This window comes from Abrus precatorius, unplaced genomic scaffold, assembly GCF_003935025.1.
Source record: "Abrus precatorius isolate BTA unplaced genomic scaffold, Abrus_2018 Scaffold11, whole genome shotgun sequence".
Taxonomy (NCBI): Eukaryota; Viridiplantae; Streptophyta; class Magnoliopsida; order Fabales; family Fabaceae; genus Abrus; species Abrus precatorius.
Window position 1 is genome coordinate 11886572 of NW_020874303.1, and position 20954 is coordinate 11907525.

General features: G+C 33.9%; 1 protein-coding gene and 1 non-coding gene across 2 annotated transcripts in view; one reads left to right on the forward strand and one right to left on the reverse strand.

The window, feature by feature from the left end:
- The first annotated feature begins 4200 nt into the window (after positions 1 to 4200).
- Positions 4201 to 20954, forward strand: part of LOC113855630 (glycine-rich cell wall structural protein 1.0-like) — a 52902-nt gene continuing 36148 nt past the window's right edge. Inside the window, exon 1 of the mRNA XM_027487261.1 lies at positions 4201 to 4366. Coding sequence (XP_027343062.1) covers positions 4201 to 4366 — 166 coding nt within the window. The remainder of the gene's footprint in view (positions 4367 to 20954) is intronic.
- On the reverse strand, positions 16592 to 16698 carry LOC113856761. The gene has a single exon (XR_003502994.1). It is a non-coding gene; the product is annotated as a small nucleolar RNA R71 (small nucleolar RNA).

Below are 20954 nucleotides of genomic sequence, written 5' to 3' on the forward strand. Positions count from 1 at the left end.
TTATCATTCTTAGAGGAGAAGATGACTACAGAATTATCACAGTACATTCTTAGCAGATTTTCTATACTATCAACAATACTAAACCCTAAGACAAAGTTCCGTAACCACAAAGCATGAATAGTGGCCTCAAAGCACGCCACAAATTCCGCTTCCATGGTAGACGTAGCAATAATGGACTCATTTATGCTCTTCCATGAAATTGCACCTCCAGCCAACAAGAAGATGTAGCCAAAGGTTGACTTCCTTAAGTCTACACATCCAGCATAGTCTGAATCCGAGTAGCCAACCACTTCCAGATAACTAGATCTCCTATAAGTAAGCATGTAGTCATTGGTGCCTTGTAAATACCTAAGAAATTTCTTTGCAGCCTTCCAGTGGTCCATTCTGAGATTACTTTGATATCGGCCTAACATTCCAACAGCAAAATTGATATCAGGCCGAGTACATGTTTGAGCATACATTAAACTTCTGACCACTAATGCATAGGGAATAGATTCCATTCCTTTCTGCTCCAACTCATTCTTGGGACACTGCATTTCACTAAACTTGTCTCCCTTTTGAATTGGAAACACCTCTGATGAGCACTTTTCCATTTTGAATCTTTCTAATACTTTATTGATGTAGCCTTTCTGAGACAATCCAAGTAATCCTTGTGATCTATTACGGAATATTTCTATTCCAATTACATAGGAGGCCTCACCCATATCTTTCATCTCAAAGTTCTTAGAGAGAAACTCCTTTACATCATGCAACAACCCAACATCATTAGTAGCAAGAACAATGTCATCAACATACAAGACTAAAATGATGAACTTGCTCCCACTGACCTTCATATAGATACACTGGTCAACGGTGTTCTCTATAAAACCATATGACGTGATGGTATCATTGAACTTAAGATGCCATTGTCTGGAAGCCTGTTTCAACCCATATATTGATTTCTTTAACTTACACACTAGACTTTCTTTACCTGTGGTCAAGAAGCCATCTGGCTAATCCATATAAACTTTCTCTTCCAAGTCACCATTCAGAAAGGTGGTCTTTACTTCCATTTGGTGAAGCTCTAAGTCATAATGAGCCACTAAAGCCATAACAATTCTTAAAGAGTCATTCTTTAAAACCGAAGAGAAGGTCTCTTTATAGTCTATGCCATCCTTTTGAGTGTATCCTTTAGCAACAAGTCTAGCCTTGTATCTCTCAACATTGCCTTTTGAGTCACGTTTGGTCTTAAAGACCCACTTGCAACCGACTCGTTTTGAACCTTCAGGCAACTCAACTAGATCCCATACCTTATTGTCACTCATTAATTTTAACTCTTCTTTCATGGCATTCAATCACTTTTCAGAATTGTAACATTCCATGACTTGCGCATTGTTAGCTGGTTCATCCTCTATATGTTGTTTTTGTGGGTTTGAAAAATTAACTTGTTGTCTCTTTATGTTGTATGATCGTGATACAACAAGGAGAAAAATAACTTGAGAAGAAACACCAACTACAAGAGTTTCCGCATGTGTCTCTATAATTTTTAACTTTCGTGTTTCACCACTCCCATTAAACTGACCATTTTCAATGAACCTTACATTTCCAGACTCAACTATTCTCATACTATGGTTAGGATAGTAAAATTTGTACCCCTTTGATTTCTCAGAATAGCCGATGAAATAACCACTAATGGTTTTAGCATCAAGCTTCTTTTCATGTGGATTATACACTCTTACTTCTGCTAGACAACCCCAGACATGAAGATGTCTTAAACTGGGTTTCTTTCCTGTCCACAGTTCATAAGGAGTTTTTGGAATTGCCTTCCTAGGAACTCTGTTAAGCAGATATGCAACGGTTTTTAATGCGTACATCCACAAAGACATAGGTACAGAACTGTAACTCAACATACTCCAAACCATTTCCATGATAGCCACACCATTTTGTTGTGGTGTACCAGGCATAGTATACTGTGCACATATGCCTCGAATTTCTAGAAGTTACATAAATGGTCCTGGACATTGTCCACTTTTATTAGATTTTCCATAATATTCACCACCTTTATTTGACCTCACAACCTTTACTTTTCTATCTAGTTGCCTTTCCACCTCATCAATGAATACTTGTAAGACATCCACTGATTGGGATTTTTCATGCAACACATACAGATAACAATAATGCGAGTAGTCATCAATAAAGGTAATAAAATATCTTTCACCACCTTAAGATGTCAAACGGACCATAAATATCAATGTATATCAATATTAAGAGTTGATTGCTTCTTGTGGCTAGATTCTTTGATGTGTGTTTAGTTTGTTTTCCTTTAATACAATCCACATATACATCCTAGTCAAAAAAATCCAATTGAGATAAAATTTCACTTTTCATTAACCTCATTATCCTTTCTTTGAATATGTGACCTAACCTTTAATGCCACAAGAAAGCAGAGCATTCATTACGCATATTCAAATTACTACTAACAACATTCTCAACATGAAACAGAGATTCAGCAAATTTAACATTAAGATTGAAACGATATAAACCATCAATTAATGTACCAGATCCAAAATAACGAGTTTATACAAAGAAAAGGTACCATTTCCAATCTTAAAATTAAAACCAAATTCGTCAAACTTTGCAACAGAAACCAAATTTCTAGCACATTCAGGAACATAAAGACACTTTTCTAGATCTATGCAACAACCAGTATCCAAGATCAATCTGTAAGTCCTTATTCCTTCTATCCATACCTTCATTATGTTCCCTATGTATAAGAACTTTTCAGTTCCGCTTATGGGTTGGATCGAAAGAAATCCCTACATTACATGTGACACATGAATAGTTGCACCAGAATCTAACCACCAGGTATTTTTAAGTACCTCAATAAGATTTGATTCAAAACATATTGAAATATAATATATACCTTTTCTTTTGAACCAAACCTTTCTCTTCAGACAATCTTTCTTGAAGTGGCCATCTTTCTTACAGAAGAAGCATCTCTGGCCCTTCTGGATTTGGCCTTCACGAACCTTTAATAAGGTCTTATCCTTCTTGTCCTTTTTACCTGGCTTAGCCTTACTACTACTAGCCCCTTCATGAAATGTGAGATGGACGAAGTGTTCTTTCATCTTCTTCAGCCTCTCTAGCATTTTTAGTCTTTGGCATTGATGGCTTCACATTTTCAACCATAGTCATTTTCAGTAAGATTAAGCTCAGCCTGTTCGACCTTTCCCAAGCTTCATGAAGAGTCTTTTCCTCTTCAGTACTGGTCTCTGTGATGGTTGCAGGCTCTTGTTCCATAATGATTGCTAGGTCTAAGTCCATAACACCTAGCTAGAATCAAACTTGTTCAGCTCAATCATCATAATTTAGCCTATTGAACTTGACTACGCCATTGCTCATGCCATACGTATGTATAGGGACTAAAATATTTAATACATGCTTAAACATTTATGCTTTGAATAAACTTAATAGATTCAGACAGCCAACCATTATCAATTATGCATCTAAGTTTACCTTTGGGTAACGCCTAAATACACAATTTATCTATAATGATGCTAATAAACAACTTTAATCGATAACCAGTCACTCAAACCAATATGCAAGTCATCTTTGGATATACAAACATATTATGAAGTGCTTACACGTCTCTTTAATGTCATTAATCATATGCAATGATCTACCTTTGGGCGATCTCCTAGCGTTATAATTAATGAGCTAAATTGTTCACCCTTTATGTTATCATATAGCATTAAACAATTTTGAACAATTTACAACACACAATTAAATGCTTAAAGAACTTTTAAAGCTAGGCCACTTTGGTGACTAACAAGCTACCCTTAAAATTAAGCACTAAATTATGAAGTTTTCATTATGATAATGTAATTGAGAATTAATTAACTTGAGAATTTAATCACTTTGGTGAGTAAAATTCACTTTGATGTAATTCTAAAATTATCTATATATTTTATGAATTATATTCCTTATTTTGCCCTAAAATTACTATGCACAGTCGTGCTTTTACTTGATGCATGGTCGTGCTTCGATGAAGTAAGGCCATGCTCATTTATGATGCATGCCCCTGCTTCCTGAAGCATGGCCGTGCTTACAATATGCAAGGTCGTGCTTCCATTATGCAATGTCGTGCTTCGTTGAAGCATAGCCGTGCTTGTTCCTGATGTGTGGCCCTACTCCTTGATGCATGGCCCTGCTCACTGATATATGGCTCTGCCCACTGATATATGGCAATACTCATATCACATATTCAAAATCCAATGGTTCTTGCTTGGGAGAGCTCATCCTCGTATGGGCGATAAAATCAAACAGTGGAACCTTTCAAATTTCTACTATTCTTGCTTGACCCTTGAGCGAGCTACATCTCGCTTGAGTGAGTAGCGTTCTTACCTGAGCGAGATTAAATCCAGAGAGCTACCCATTTTTCTTGTGCCTCTTGCTTGAGCGAGATCCCTTCTCGCTTAGGCAAGGGGACAGTTGAGGTGATCCTATCTGATCTCGCTTGAGTGAGAACACTTCAGAATGTTGAATACTGCATGACTTAGTCTTGCCTGAGCGAGACCCCCTGCACCCAAAACTCCCAACAAAGACATCAAACACGACAACCATTTTGCACTGTAATTGCTCAGCCCTTACACCAACTATTGTATAACTTTCATATTCATATTCCAATATATGAAAATTCATACACTTTAAGCATACACAACACAATACAAATAGAATAATACACATATAAAATACATTGATCTGACAATAATCATACAATTTCTATACTACTTCATATTCATAATACTTTCACATTTGTTACACTTTCATATTCATTGCCCCTGGGATCCCTTAAAGACTTCATAGTATAGATAGCTAGTTAGCCGCAGCAATACGGATACACGTGTGTCGACCTGTTCCCTTTTAGCAAAGGTGTAGTCAGGGGATTAGGTAACGAAATAAGTGTGAGGCCTGTGGTGTCTTTTCCCTCTATTTTTATTATTTATGCGCATTTCATAGAAAAACATCCACCACCTTCATTTTTCCCAGATCTTTACAATCGTCCCCGTCTTCTACACCAATAGTGTATCTCTGTGACTATCTATACTTATTCTTAACATTTTTCATTTTATTCTCTTTCTCAATATTTCTCATTTCATTTCCACATCCTTTTCCTCGATCAACATGTCATAATACATGAGTTATGTTTTATATAAATCTATGTATTATTACAATACATGTATAAGTACACCCTTAGATATATTACAATACTTGTATCATAATCACACCTATTAGTCAGTTAGACTCATGCATTATAATCACACATCTCATAATTTCACAATCATATCATATTATTTACTTTTCCTCAATAACTCAAATTCACTAATTTCAACATAGATTAGTCATTAGACAAACATTCAAGTTATCATATTATATCATTCCATCACAGAAGGATCATCAATCAATTTTACACCACACTGATGAATACAATATACTGAAGGTTAAACACCTCTGGACTCAGACCAATCGTACAGTTTCAATACACATACTTTCTCACTATTAATATAATCATCTATCCTAATGTTTTGGTATCATCTAATATTTGCAGTATGTCTATCATGCCAAAAATATTAAATAGTAATTTTAACTATCTCTTAACAATATTCACTAGTAAAGTCCTAATATTTCTCCAAATAGTTCTTTTTAGAGCTTTTGTTACAATTTGTATTGAGCTAGGTCTAAAAATAATCATGGGTTTTCATGTCAAAAATCACTGTTCCTACACTTGAGATTTAAGAAAATATTAGTATTATAAGATTCTAATAGAAAAACTTAGTATTTTCAAACCAAAATACCAAAAAGGAGTTAGGGTTTGGGATCTACTCTCTTTACCTGGAAATGGGTCTCTTAGATCGAGTTTTCCTGGAGATCCAAGGGAGAGGCACAACGTCCTGATAGAGGATATCATCTTAAGGGTTAAGGTTTCCTTGAGTATCACAAAGTATAAAACTTCATATTAGAGAAAATTGAAAAATAGGAATAAAGTTATAATATTTCTCAAAATAGTTCTTTTCAGAGCTTTTGATACAATTTGTATTTAGCTAGTTCCAAAAATAATCATGGGTTTTCATGTTAAAAATCACTATACCTACACTTGAGATTTAAGAAAATATTAGTATTCTAGGGCTCTAATAGAAAATTTTAGTATTTTCAAAACAAAATATCGAAAAGGAGTTAGGGTTTGGGATCCACTCTTCTTACCTGAAAATGGGTTTCTCAAATTGAGTTTTTCTGGAGATCTAAGGGAGAGGCACAACGTCCTGATAGAGGATATCATCTTAGGGGTTAAGGTTTCCTTAAGTATCACAAAGTATAAAACTTCAGAATAGAGAAACTAAAAAATAGGAATGAAGTTGGAGAACCATGCTCCAAGTAACGTACTTGGATCTGAATGGTTGAACTTCTAAGCCCAAATTCGAAGGAAGATTGAAGTTTAGATAAGTATTTCTGAGAAAAAAGGGTGAGAGATTAGAAACAACAAAGGAGAGGTCGAAACTTGGATTGTAATCCAAATTTTCTAGGTTGAAAACCCTTTAAATACCCCTTAACTTATGATATTCTCGCTACAGCAAGCTATCTTTCGCTACCGCAAGAGTTTCTCGCTACAGCAAAAAAAAACAAACATCACTTTTCCTTTGTTTGTCATTTTCACTGTAGTGAGAATCTTCTCACTTTATCGAGAATTTCTCACTCTAGCAAGAGTGTTAGTCGAGTCAACCTTATCCACTGCTCGCTACAGTAAGAAGGCTTTAAAGAGCCTGATTCTAGATGGTCTTTCTCACTACACCGAAATACCTTCCACTAAAATTCTTATTTTTTCATTCAAGGGTAATAAAATTGAGGGTGTTACAAAATGTAGGGTGTAACATCCTCTTTTTCATTTTTATTTAATAAATTAATGAATTGTTTGGTATTATAGGGTATGTTGTATTAGAATGATTTAAGGGTGTTTTGGTAGACATCTGGTGCAGGAGATCTCGCTCAAGCGAAACTGAGCGCCCAAAACAACATGTTTTCAAGGCAATCTTGCTCAAGCAAGATAGGATAAATTCAACCCAACTGTCACCAGGTGAGTGTGATCTTCCTCAAGCAAGCAGTGATCTCGCGTATGTGTACACACTCTTTTTGAGAGCGAATGCGTCACATGGCCTCATACTCGTTTCCTGACTAGACTCCTAACTATAACTTTACTAAGAGACCCATTATTGTATATATTGTATTCGTGTGTATGGGCTTACTGGCGACTATTTACCTAGTTGAGTAAGACCTTAAAAAATGCTAGAGGCATCGTTGTCTGTGATCACAATGCACTGGTGTGTGTGTGTTTGAAGGAGAAAATTGAATAAGTTATAACAAATTGTTATGTTGTGAATATGTGATTATGGTTGTTGTGTGGATTGATTGATGTAACGCCCTGAGTTTTGTAATTTATTGATTATAAATATAAATACATTAGTTATTGTTTAAATGTGTATATATATGAGTTTATCTGGTGTTTGGATGCATGGTTTTCATATATGTGATGACATGGAAGCGCATGACTATGTGTATGTAAGCATGAATGTGAATGATGATTATGTATTGAGAATGGGGTGTGTTGGATCGATTGAGTGCGAATGCATCACATGGCCTCACACTTATTAAGGGGCCCTTTATTGTATAATTGTATCTATGTGCATGGACTAGCCAACGACTATCTATACTTATGGAAAACCTCAAGGGATCCCAGGGGCAATGATTGTAACATTGTGAGATGTGTGATTATAATATTGGTATTATAATATATTGCCACCTTCAAAACATAGTAAATTTAACTAGCAAGTGTACTAGTGTTATTGTAGCAAGTTATAAAAAATGATAGAACTGTGTTTGAGTCCCAAATATCGTCGTCCTCAGGGAATAAAGTACTCAATTATCACTTCACAAGTCCACAATTAGTTGAGCTTTCACGAATTTCAGATGGATTTTGGAGATAAAAGTGACAGATATTAAAATCTGAAAGGAAAACAGAACAATGAACATGCAATTATGTGATTAACAAATGTAGAGAACATAGCTAGGGAGTTGTTTCACCAAAACTTCAGTGTTGAATAAATAAAGTTCTAAACATTCAAGTAATTAGAAGGAATGGCAATCAGTTTCACGTTATTTTAATCAAAGGTTAATTCCTTCACTCAATAAATCTAACATTCAATTAAATCACTCTAATTCCTTAGATCTAGTTCAATTAAATGTTACTTTAAGTGTTAGAAACCAGAAGATTGCAAGATCAAGTTATCTTATCCCTAAGAAATCTATGATCCTAGTAATTGATTCAGATATGAGAAATAAGTTCAATTTCCATTAATAAGAGTTTCTCTGTAATTAGCTAATCAAACTTCCATTCAATCACTACGTAAAATGTAGAATCAATCACTCAATCCATTCCAATACTCAAAATCCAGATCCAGAATTGATTCAACACACTCATTTTGGATTCACAATCCCTAACTACGAAAGGTTCAAGTAGCCATTACAATAGAAAAAGAGAAAAAAGGAGAATGAACGCAGAAGAAGAATCTTCAATCGATCTTCAATCGGATTCCTCTAGGTTGAAGTTTGATGTTCATCCCCAATCGCTCTCTCAGACTCTCTCCACACCAGAAAACTAAATGGAAATGAAAAATGAACAAAAGATCCAAAGTTCTGAGCTTTTCTGCAATTTATAGATTTCCTGCCATTTGCACGTTACTACTCTTCTTCACTAAAGTAGTCACGCAGAAGCCTATCTGGAACTCTTTAAGACTGGAACAATCACTTTCCTTCACAAAAGTGGCAATGCTGGAATTTTAGGTATGTGTGTGTTCACTTTCATGAACAAAAGTAGACACGCGTAACTTGTTGTACTGCAGGTCTCTCTAGAACTATCATTCTTGTGGATAAAAGTGATCACACGCTACTCGCGATGCATGAAGCTTCTCTGGAACATCCACTTTCGCCACCGAAAGTGGTAATGCGCACTTTGTTGTAATTGAGGTTCCTCTGGAACGCTCACTTTCATCAGCGAAAGTGGTAACGCACATTTGACTATGCTGAAAAACTCTTTGGAACGATCACTTTCATCAACAATAGTGATCACGCCTAGATTTTCCTTGATTTCCAAGCTCTGGAACAATCACTTTCACCAGCGATAGTGATCACACCCAGCTTAGACTCTATTAAACCTTGTTCCTTCCTTCCAGTTTTGCTACTTATCTTCTATCTTTCTTCTAATCTCCCATCCTCTTGAACTTAGCTCAGATCTTCCTACAAAAATATGATTGAATCATTAATTTCTACATAGAAAATTCCTAATTTCTAAAATAACTATGTATTTAAAAGAAAACTTAATTCATTCTATTTTTATGAGTTTTTCTACTTTTTCCAACATGTTTTCTTTATCAAATGGGTTAAAACTAAAGTAAAATACTAGTAAAAATATGGATTCATTATACTACATATATCGTAATACATCGATTAATATGATTATAACACACTTATTATGACATGCTGATCTATGTAAGAATATATGAAATGACATGGTCTTAGTGTATGTTTTGAAATATTAATGATGTGCTTGTTATAATGGTTGATCTACTATAAGTTCATTAATAAAATATGCAAACTAGTATTATTTTGATGTATCGTATTTAAGAATGTATCACTATTTTATCATAAAATAAAGGATTTAGTGAGATGGTAAATACTCACCCTTGCAACTATTTGTCAAGAATTGAAATGAAGAATGATCCGTTTTAGCATCATATTCTTAATAGTGTTGCAAGGAAGAATTTGCTTTGTTAAGATTTAAGTTGTATCAAGTTTTTAATAATTTTGATTAAGTCCTAGTTAGAAATTGATTTTGGTATGTAAATTTTTTTGTCAAATTTAGACACTTAAAAGGGTTGATAAAGTTTATTGTAATCAATAATTTGAATTATATTTGTAATATTTAGCAATTTATTCCCTCAATCTTTTTTTAATATTAAATTTAAATTGCGAAAATATATTTCTATGTTATGAATAATATTTATCTATAAAGTCTTAAGATCTTGATAACTTCTATTGTTTTAAGATTTAAATCAACATAAACATTTCCTAATTCATCTAAAATATTACTTATTTTAATTAAGTTTTATCGAAATTTATGAATAAAAAGAATAAGAATGATACAACTTCCAGTACTAATTTAATTATTAAAGTACAATTTATCAATTGTTATTTCTAATGTTTTTGTAAAGTTTCATGAAAGAATTTATTTACAAGAAAATTTTAATTTCATCATATTTTTATACTACTTGTTTTAAGATAAATTCACTTTATTTCTTTTATTTAGTCATAATTTATTATACAAATTAAATTCAAAATTAGGGATATTATAGGTATCACCCAATTAATTTACTATTTTTATTCTAGAATTTATTATAATTTATTTTTTTATTTTTAAGGATATTTTTTTCATTTTATAAATACCTAGGGGTATGTCATTTATGCAAAATTCATCAATTCTATATATGGGTTTCTAAACTGGATTAATAAATTTCTAAAATTTTATTTAGATAAAAATTATTTTATTTATTTTACAAAATTTATAAATTAATTTTTTATTATTTAATTTAATTTACACAAAATACTAAATTCTTTCATTTTTATTAACTTAATTAAGGTCCTCTAAAATTCTATAATTTTTTACTATTTTAATATTATTTTGAGTTAATAAAATATTACAACTAAACAAAACTTCTTGTTCCATTTCCTATGCATTGATTTATTTTGTCTTTAGCCAATGTCCTTTTAGTTATGAAACATTCTTATAAATATGAGATCCACATTTGATAGCATAAATACTTAAAGTGAAAATTTCACTTTCTTTCTTTAAGTTCCTTAACATTCTTTGTGTTGTTCCTTTTTCAATATCTTACTTGATCTTGACAATCTCTTTTAAGTGTACAACCATTTTAAATATCTCAATTCTCTTGTTGCTTTTGGAGATTAGAGTTCATGGTAACCAATATCTAAAGCATCACTTTCATGCTTTTTATATGCATCATTGATAGCTCTAGAGCATTTGCAATAGTTAGATTAAAAATAAGATATTCTAAATCACATAATTTCTTTTCATATTTTTTAAAGATAGAACAAACCAATAGATTTTTAAACTTGTTATATATATATATATATATATATATATATGTATCATGTTATTAAATAATATATTTACTAAGGTTTTAAATTAAATGTCTCTTATTAAATTGATATAAATCAATGACCCTCAATGAATTATAAAACTCATTGCTAGATTTACTAATAACATAATATATGTATTTCACCTATTATTAAGTCAACTTAAACTTAATTGTAAGTTATTCTATTGAGCATACTTAAGTTCAAATCTAATTAATATTAATTAGATATTAATCTTATTATATGACACTTCAATAGTATAAATAAAGGCAATCTGCTTTGGTAGACCTACACTTAATAGATTTTAGCTTTGATGAAAATAATGAATTGGAAGACATAAACTAAATATTCATTTTTTAAAGATCTTAACATATTTATGTTGTTCAAGTTGTTTAATATTTAATGAAATATATAACATGTATCTCATATATAAATGTGACATTTATAGTTACGTAAAACAACACAAGAAAAAACAAACTCTTCACTTTGCCATCTAAAAATATTATTAATTTATGCATACACATAGTAAGAAAAAACTTAGAAAAATTTGATAAGAGAAATATATTCAAAGTACAAGATGTAAAAACTAAAATAAATTGAAATATAAGTTGAATAAAAAACCAAAAACAAATCAAAACACATTTTGTATTTAACTATGATCACAACCTTTTATCATACAAACAAAAGTTTGTAATGAGTGCAAAAAATGATAAACTTAATTATAGGGCTTAAGTATGCACGTATGATTTAATACACTATTGAAGGTTGTAACGCCTCGAGTTTTGTAATAATATTTTGTTTATTAATATAAATTCTAGATTTCTATTTGAATGTGCACTTTGATTTATGTAGTGATATCAATATGTGCGTGTGACTATATGTGGATAAATATACAAGTAGAATGTGAATGTGGACTTTTGATTGGGCTATAATTGATTGGAAATATAGGCTGGGTTCAACTGTAGAGACATTCTCGCTGTAGTGAGAAGATTCTCGCTATAGCGAAAAGATTCTGGGCAAGTGGCGTGAATTTGTTGCGTTTTCGCTATAGCGAAAGGGTTCTCACTATAGCGAGAAGGCCTCAGGAGATGGGGTGTCTTTATTGTGTTCTCACCGTAGCGAGAGACTCCTCGCTGTAGCGAGAGGACAACAGAGGAGGTGCATTTTCTAAGTGTAATCTTGCTGTAACGAGATTATGCAGAAACCAGAGTACAATTTCCGCTAATATTTTTGTTGTAGCGAGAAAGGGTCTCACTGCAGCGAGAGATGCCTCGAATATCATGAATGCTAAGGTATTTGAGGGGTTTAGGGTTTGGGAAACTCATTTTTCATTTCTCACTTCTCCCTTCAAACCCTCTCTCATTCTCTCTACCCTCAAACTATTTTCACCGACTAAATTGCCTCTAAGTCGTATATGAACTAGATTGAAGGGTGGAATCACGCTTGGAATGCTTGGAGGTAAGTTTTGGGAGCTAGGGTTTCCAATTTTCTTCCCTTTTCTTATTCTCTTGAGTTCTCATGTGATTTTTTCATGTACTTTGTCAGGCCTGTAAATTTATTTTTGAGTAATCTGTAATGTTTTGTACTTGTTAAATGTTAATTGAAGGATTATTTGGTGTTGGAATAGATTTAGATGGAGTTTAAAAAATAAAAAGGGATCAGTAAAGTTAGCGTGAACAGTAAATCTGGCATGAATAGTAAGTCGGTGTGAATAATAATTTCAGCGTGAACAGTGCCAAAATTTATTTTTCAAAATTTTGCCTATAAATAGGGGGGCTTGCATGAAATTTTCATTTCTTTACACTTCTTAAAGGTTCTAGAGAGATCCAAGGTCATATACCACAATTTTCTCTCATACTAAACTCTCCTAAACTTAGATTTCTCACCAGATCTGAGATTCTACGTCTGTTTTAAAGGATTTGAAGTAAGTTTCTATAAGTTTGAAGTTAGATTTACCATTCGTTTCTTTTTTTCTTCTCTTTCTTATAGATAGTTAATGATATCTTAGGAGAAACTTCATTGTAGAACTAAATCTTCATTGGATTTTGCCTTAAAACAAGTAATATTTGGTAGATCTAGTGTGAATCGTTGTTCTAAGATAAGGGGAGCTTACTTTAACTATTAAACGATGTTTGGAACGATTTGGTATGTTATTACAAGAAGTTTTGAGATGATTTTGTCAGATCTCTTGGATAAAAGCTATTTTCTAAGTTGTAACTATTGTTAATTAATTTAAAAGCTAAGATTTGGCTGAAATATTATGAATTATTTCAATTGAGTTGTTAAGAATATGATTTTGTTTATGTTGCATCATGCTGAGATATATGTCTTGCATCATTATAGAGCATGCTGAGCTGTGCTGTCTAGATTCAGATACCAAATGGATCGCTCCTGGACTAGCTCAGTTCCTTCTGGATTACATAAGCTGTGAAAGCAGTTGGAATTGTTTTTATGTTGTACATTAGATAGGCTAGGAATGCATGGGGCTGCCTATGAGTAATATTTTGCTCTATTTATATATATGATTTTTCTTTTATAAGCTCAGCCTCTTGCATTTTTGTCTCTGTTGTTTATGTGTGTGTACTAGGATGATCGTATGGTGGTACGTAAGCAGATGTAGTAGGTGTTGTATCTACTTCACAGGCTGATGGACCAGTGGAGAAGTGTTAGAAGGCTGGGGTGGAGTAATTTTGCATTAAAGTCGTTTTCCTTATATTTTGAGACCTCATATAGAGGGAGTAATGTAGTATAATTTTGTGTATTTTGAGTATTATGAGCTAAGTAAGTGATGTAGAAATAATATTCTCGGTATGAAAAGGGGGTCGTGACATATCTAGGGCAAAACCCTGTGTGAGGGACGTTGATGAATCCATATTTTTACTGATATTTTAGCATAATTCTAGCTCATTTAATAAGGAAAATATATGAAGAAAGTAGAAAAACTCAGAAAAAGAGAATGATTGAAAGTTTTATTTCAATTTGTAGTTATTTTCGCATTTGTAGAATTTATGCTTAGTTCTTAAGGAATTTATCTTGTTTTTGAAGGAATAATCTGAGCAAAACTCATGAAAATGGATTATCAATGGAAAAGAAGAGGAAGAATGGCAATGTTAGACTCCAAAATACAAGAATTATGGGATGCAGGCTGGGCGTGATCACTATTGTTAGTGAAAGTGATCATTCCAGAGCCTAAATGAGAAGAGGAGCTTGTGCGTAATCACTTTTATTTACAAGAGTGAGCGTTACCAGTGTGCGTTATCACTTTCGCCAACGAAAGTGAACGTTCCAGAGAGACTTCATTCCTGATGAGCTGCGCGTTGTCACTTTTGCCAATGAAAGTGAGCATTCCAGAGGCACTTGTATCAGGACAGCTTGCGCGTGGTTACTATTACTCACGAAAGTAATCACGCGCAGCCCTTGACTTCCTGTGTTGCCACTCTTATGAATTAAAGTGAATGTTCCAGAGAAGCCTTTAACTCTGCAAGTTGCACGTGGTTACTCTTGCTCTTGAAAGTGAGCACGCGCACTACATAAAGCTTCTGCGTGGTTACTTTTGTGAAGAAAAGTGACAACGCGCAGAACTGGGATTTCTATAAATACATGATTGAAGCGCGAAACTAGGGGTCTTTTGCTCATTTTCTGTTTTGTTAGTTAGATTCTCGTTGAGAGAGAGTGGAGAGAAGATTGGGGTCGAAGCTTGAAGCTCCAAGAAGAGGGATCGGATTGGAGCTCGTGGCCATGGCTGCTCTGCATTCTTCTTCATCTTCTTCTTCTTCTTTCTCTGTTTTTGTTGCCATGTGTGCTTAATTTCCCATAGTTAGGGGTTTATGGAAATCGAATTGATGTATTGATTCGACTTTATCTTCTGAACTTTAAGTTCTTGGATTAATTGAGTTGTTAATTCTGCTTTTCATGCAATCTTTGAATGGAAATTCATTTGATTAATCAAGAGGAATCTTTACCAATGGGAATTGGATTGTTTGCTCCGATCTGAATTGGCAACCAGAGTTTAGGGATTTCCTAGGGATAATGAGACTTAATTCTGCAATCTTATAGTTCTAATTCTTAATGCAACCTGAAATTGAATCTCACCTAAGGGATTAGAGAGGTTTAGTGGATTGTTAGGGTCAATGAGTTAAGGAATTAACCTTTGGCTAGGTATATGTGAAACTGATTGTCAATTATTCAATTGCTTGAATGTTCAGAGGATTTAATTGGATTGATATTGATATTCTTGTGAAGTAAATTCCTAACTATCCTTCATTGCTATTTCATTTCATCACAAATCTTATACTCTATTTTTCTGCAAGTTCTTTACTTTTGATTGCTCTGATTATTGCTTTTATATGATACAACTCTCTTCCCAAATTTGTATGGCTCAAATGGTTATTTTTCTGTGAAGTGATAATTGAGTTCCTAATTCCCTGTGGAGACGATACTCGGATCTTAAATTTACTCATTACTTGCTGCAATCCTAGTGCACTTGCTAGTGTTTAGATTGCAAACAAGTTTTTGGCGCCGTTGCCGGGGAATTTGAGTTTCAATATCATTAGTAACATAAGAATAGCTAGATTGAGTATTTTGTTTCTCTGAATTTCTGTAGTATTAGTCTGTAGTTAGACATTTTGTCCATTCTGCATAATTCTGCAGCTTTTAAACTTGTGTTTCAATTACTTTTACTGATATTTGCTGCATAATTTTCGTGGTGCAGTTCTGAATACTAACTTGTAGTTTACTTTTGCTTCATTTTGATTGGTATATGCGTGGCAAAAACAAAAACAAATCAACTCTAGTCTTTGATCCTGACATAGACATAACCTTAAGGAGATTGAGAAAAGAGCCTAGAGCAGAAAAAGTCATAGGGAGTGATAGTGAATTAGAAGCTGTCCATTCTCCAGAATTTCAGAACAATCCTAGAGTGAAAAGAACACCTACATCTTTAAGACAACTAAATTCAGAAATAGAGATGGCAAAACAAAATAGAATTAGAACATTAGGGGACTATGCAATTCCTAACGTGCAAGGTTTTAACTCTTCTATAATCAGGCCAACTATTCAAGCCAACCATTTTGAGATTAAACCTGCCTTATTACACTTAGTCCAACAAGATCAGTTTTCTGGTGGAAATTCTGATGATCCTAACCTACATATTTCAAATTTTCTACAGCTATGTGACACCATAAGAATAAATGGGGTTAGTGAAGAAGCCATCAGACTGAGACTATTTCCTTTTTCCTTGAGAGATAGAGCAAAATGCTGGTTACAAGCTCAACGACAAGGAAGCATTACAACTTGGACAGAACTTGTGAACAGGTTTCTAACCAAGTACTTCCCTCCATCCAAAGCTGCTAAGCTGAGAGAAGAAATTACATCCTTTGTTCAGCAAGATGGAGAATCATTATATGAAGCTTGGGAAAGATACAAAGAATTGCTAAGAAGGTGTCCACATCATTGTATTCTAGATTGGATGCAATTGGAAACTTTTTATAATGGGATGAATGTAGTAACAAGAACAATGGTTGATGCTGCTGCTGGAGGTTCATTAAATACAAAGTCCTTGGAAGAAGCTCAGAGGATTATTGACATGATGGCATCTTCAATGTATCAGAATTCAAACTCAAGGAATCAAGGAAGAAACTCTGGTCATGAAGCTAAGGTTCTGGAAACTTTTCTTGCACAAAATCAGCTACAAAATCAAATGTTTTCAGAACAATTAGCTGCCTTAACACAACAAATCAACAATCTGCAAACAGGGAGTATGCCTACCAGTCAGCTAAGTTGTGATTTTTGTGGAGGAAACCATGTAAATGTTGCATATGAGGCATCCACAAGTGAACCACAAGAGCAAGTGAATTATATGAATAATTTTCAGAGACAACAGCCATCATATCCCCCTGGATTTCAATTTTCGAATAATAGAACTCAGCAGTATTCTAATTGGAATAATCAAAATTTTGCTGCAAAGAATTCTAACTCAAATTTGCATTTTTCTAATGCAGGTTCAGCAACACAACAGCCTTATTTTCAGAGGAATTCATCCACTCAACCTCAAGGAAATCATAAATTTTCTAGACCTATGAATGAGAGGTTGACTGAGATGGAAGAAACTAAGCTGCAATTCATGAAGGTGACTCAAACAAGCTTCAAAAACCAAGAAGCTTCCATGAAGAAACTAGAGACACAGATTGGACAATTAGCTGAACAACTATCCAACAGGGATGAAGGAAGATTTCCAAGCAATACAGTAATCAATCCTAAGGAGCAATGTCAAGCTATAACTACAAGAAGTGGAGCTGTAGTTGCAAGTCCTAAACCTGAAGAAAAGAAAGTAAATGATGTAGCAGAGAGGAAAATTGAACAAGATCTGCAACAAGGAAATTTTAAACTATTGAAGAAAGACCATTTAGAAGAAAAAGAAAAAGTTCCCATGAATTCTGAAAGGAAAACAAAAAAGCAACTCTTTGAGAAAGCTTGTAAGCCAATAGACCCAGAAAAATACAAGAGGCTGCCTTATCCCCAAAGAGTCCAAAATCCTAAACAAGAGGAACAATTCGAAAGGTTTATGAATGTCTTTAAGAAATTACAAATTAACATTCCTTTTGCAGAAGCTTTGGAGCAAATGCCTTCATATGCAAAGTTCATGAAAGAACTACTTTCCAGAAAAAGGAAGCTAGAGCATGACAAAACAGTACCTTTAACAGAGGAGTGCAGTGCCATTCTTAAGAGAAAACTTCCTCAAAAGTTGAAAGATCCTGGATCATTTAGCATTCCTTGTGAAATAGGAAACTGCACTGTCGGAAGAGCATTGTGTGACTTGGGAGCAAGCATAAATCTGATGCCATTAGCTGTTCTACAGAAACTTGGCATAGAGGAAGTGAAGTCTACCAACATTACACTGCAGTTAGCTGATAGATCATACACTTATCCATATGGAGTTGTTGAAGATTTATTAGTTAAAGTTGACAAGTTCATTTTTCCTGCAGATTTTGTAATTCTGGACATGGAAGTGGATTCTAACATTCCTTTGATCCTAGAGAGGCCATTTCTTGCAACCGGGAGAGCTTTAATAGATGTGCAAAAACATGAACTTATGCTTCGAGTTCAAGATGAGAAGGTAATATTTAATGTGTTTGAAGCTTTAAAATATCCAGTTGAAGATAATACATGTATGAAGGTAGATATACTGGATGCGTTTATTACACAACACCATATGAAAGAATTTGATGAAACTGTTGTGTTAGAAGAAATAATATCTGCAGGGAATGACAAATCTGAAACTCTGAATGAAGAAGATATCATGGAAATGCAGCAGCAATTGGAAGCTCTGCCGATGCAAAAACCTGCAGAAAATTTAGTGAAAGAAGAGCTGAAAAAGGACGCTAAAGAAGAAGAAATGCAGAAGCTAGAACTGAAACAACTTCCTTCACACCTGCGGTATGCATTTCTGGATGAGAAACATGAAAATCCAGTCATCATCAACAATGAACTTAAGGAAGAATAAGAGGAAAAATTGTTAAGAATCTTAAGAGAACACAAATCTGCAATTGGCTGAAGTATTGCAGATCTGAAAGGTATAAATCCCTCATTTTGTAAGTACAAAATTTTATTTGAAGAGAATTTTAAACCTGTTGTGTAGCCACAAAGGAGGTTAAACCCAGCCATGAAAGAGGTAGTTAAAAAAGAGGTTATGAAGCTGTTAGATGCAGGAATAATATACCCTATTTTTGACAGCAATTGGGTAAGTCCAGTCCAAGTTGTTCCAAAGAAAGGTGGTATGACAGTTGTACCTAATGAAAAGAATGAACTTGTCCCTACTAGGATTGTGACTGGATGGAGAATGTGCATAGACTATAGGAAATTAAATAATGCAACCAGAAAAGACCATTTCCCACTACCATTTGCAGATCAAATGCTAGAAAGACTTGCTGGACATTCATTTTATTGTTTTCTTGATGGGTATTCAGGATATAATCAAATAGCTGTGGATCCTTTGGATCAAGAGAAAACTGCATTTACATGTCCATTTGGAGTCTTTGCATATAGGAGAATGCCATTTGTTCTGTGTAATGCCCCTGCCACTTTCCAAAGATGCATGCTTTCTATTTTTTCTGATTTGGTAGAAAACATCATAGAAGTGTTCATGGACGACTTCTCTGTTTTTGGTGATTCTTTTGATGATTGTTTAGCTAATCTATCCACTGTTTTGCAGAGATGTCAAGATACTAACCTTGTATTGAATTGGGAGAAGTGTCATTTCATGGTACAAGAAGGCATTGTCCTTGGTCACAAAATTTCAGAGAAAGGAATGGAGGTGGACCAAGCTAAGATAGAAATCATTAGTAAATTGCCTCCACCTATCAATGTTAAGGGAGTTAGAAGTTTTTTAGGACATGCTGGTTTTTATAGAAGATTCATAAAAGATTTTTCTAAGATTGCTAAACCCTTGAGTAATTTACTTATAAAAGATGCAGATTTCATATTTGATGATAATTGTTTGCATGCATTTTCTGTTTTAAAAGAGAAACTGATTTCTGCACCTATTCTTGCAAAACCAGATTGGAAATTACCTTTTGAACTCATGTGTGATGCAAGTGATAGTGCAGTGGGTGCTGTGTTAGGACAGAGAAAAGATAGGAAATTACATGCTATCTATTATTCAAGCAAAGTGTTAAATCTGCACAAGTGAATTACACAACAACAAAAAAAGAACTTTTAGCTGTTGTACATGCTTTTGATAAGTTTAGACCATATTTAATGGGTTCAAAAGTGATTGTATATACTGATCATGCTGCTCTTAAATACCTTTTGACAAAACAGGATACAAAACCCAGGTTATTAAGATGGATTTTGCTACTCCAAGAATTTGAGCTAGAAATCAAAGACAAGAAAGGAAAAGAAAATTGTGTAGCAGACCACTTGTCCAGACTTCCTTTGGAGAGTTTAACCACTGAATCATTGGAAATAAATGAAGAATTTCCAGATGAAAAGCTGTTTGCAGTGGAAAACATGCCTTGGTTTGCTGATATTGCAAATTTTAAAGCCACTCAATTCATTCCAAAGAGGTTTACTTGGCAGCAAAAGAAGAAGTTCTTATATGACAGCAAATTCTATGTGTGGGAAGACCCATATATGTTCAAAATTGGAATAGATGGGTTAATTAGAAGATGCATTCCACAAAGTGAGCAAGCTGAGATACTATGGCATTGTCACAATTCAGAATATGGAGGCCACCATGCAAGTTCAAGGACTGCTGCAAAAGTCTTGCAAGCAGGTTTCTTTTGGCCTACACTCTTCAAAGATGCCAAGAAGTATGTGAAAAACTGTGATAAATGTCAAAGAACTGGAAATATTTCAAGAAGACATGAGCTGCCATTAACCAACATCCTAGAAGTGGAACCATTTGATGTATGGGGGATTGATTTCATGGGACCATTTTCCCCATCATTCTCACACGAATACATTCTAGTTGTAGTGGATTATGTGTCTAAATGGGTAGAAGAAATTCCCACTAGATCAAATGATGCAAAGGTAGTGATTTCTTTTATAAGAAAGAACATTTTTTCAAGATTTGGTGTGCCTAGAGTGCTGATAAGTGATGGAGGTACTCACTTCTACAACAAGTATCTTGAAGCTGTGTTAATGAAATATGGTGTGAAGCATAAGGTTGCTACTCCATACCATCCACAAACAACTGGACAAGTGGAGGTTTCAAA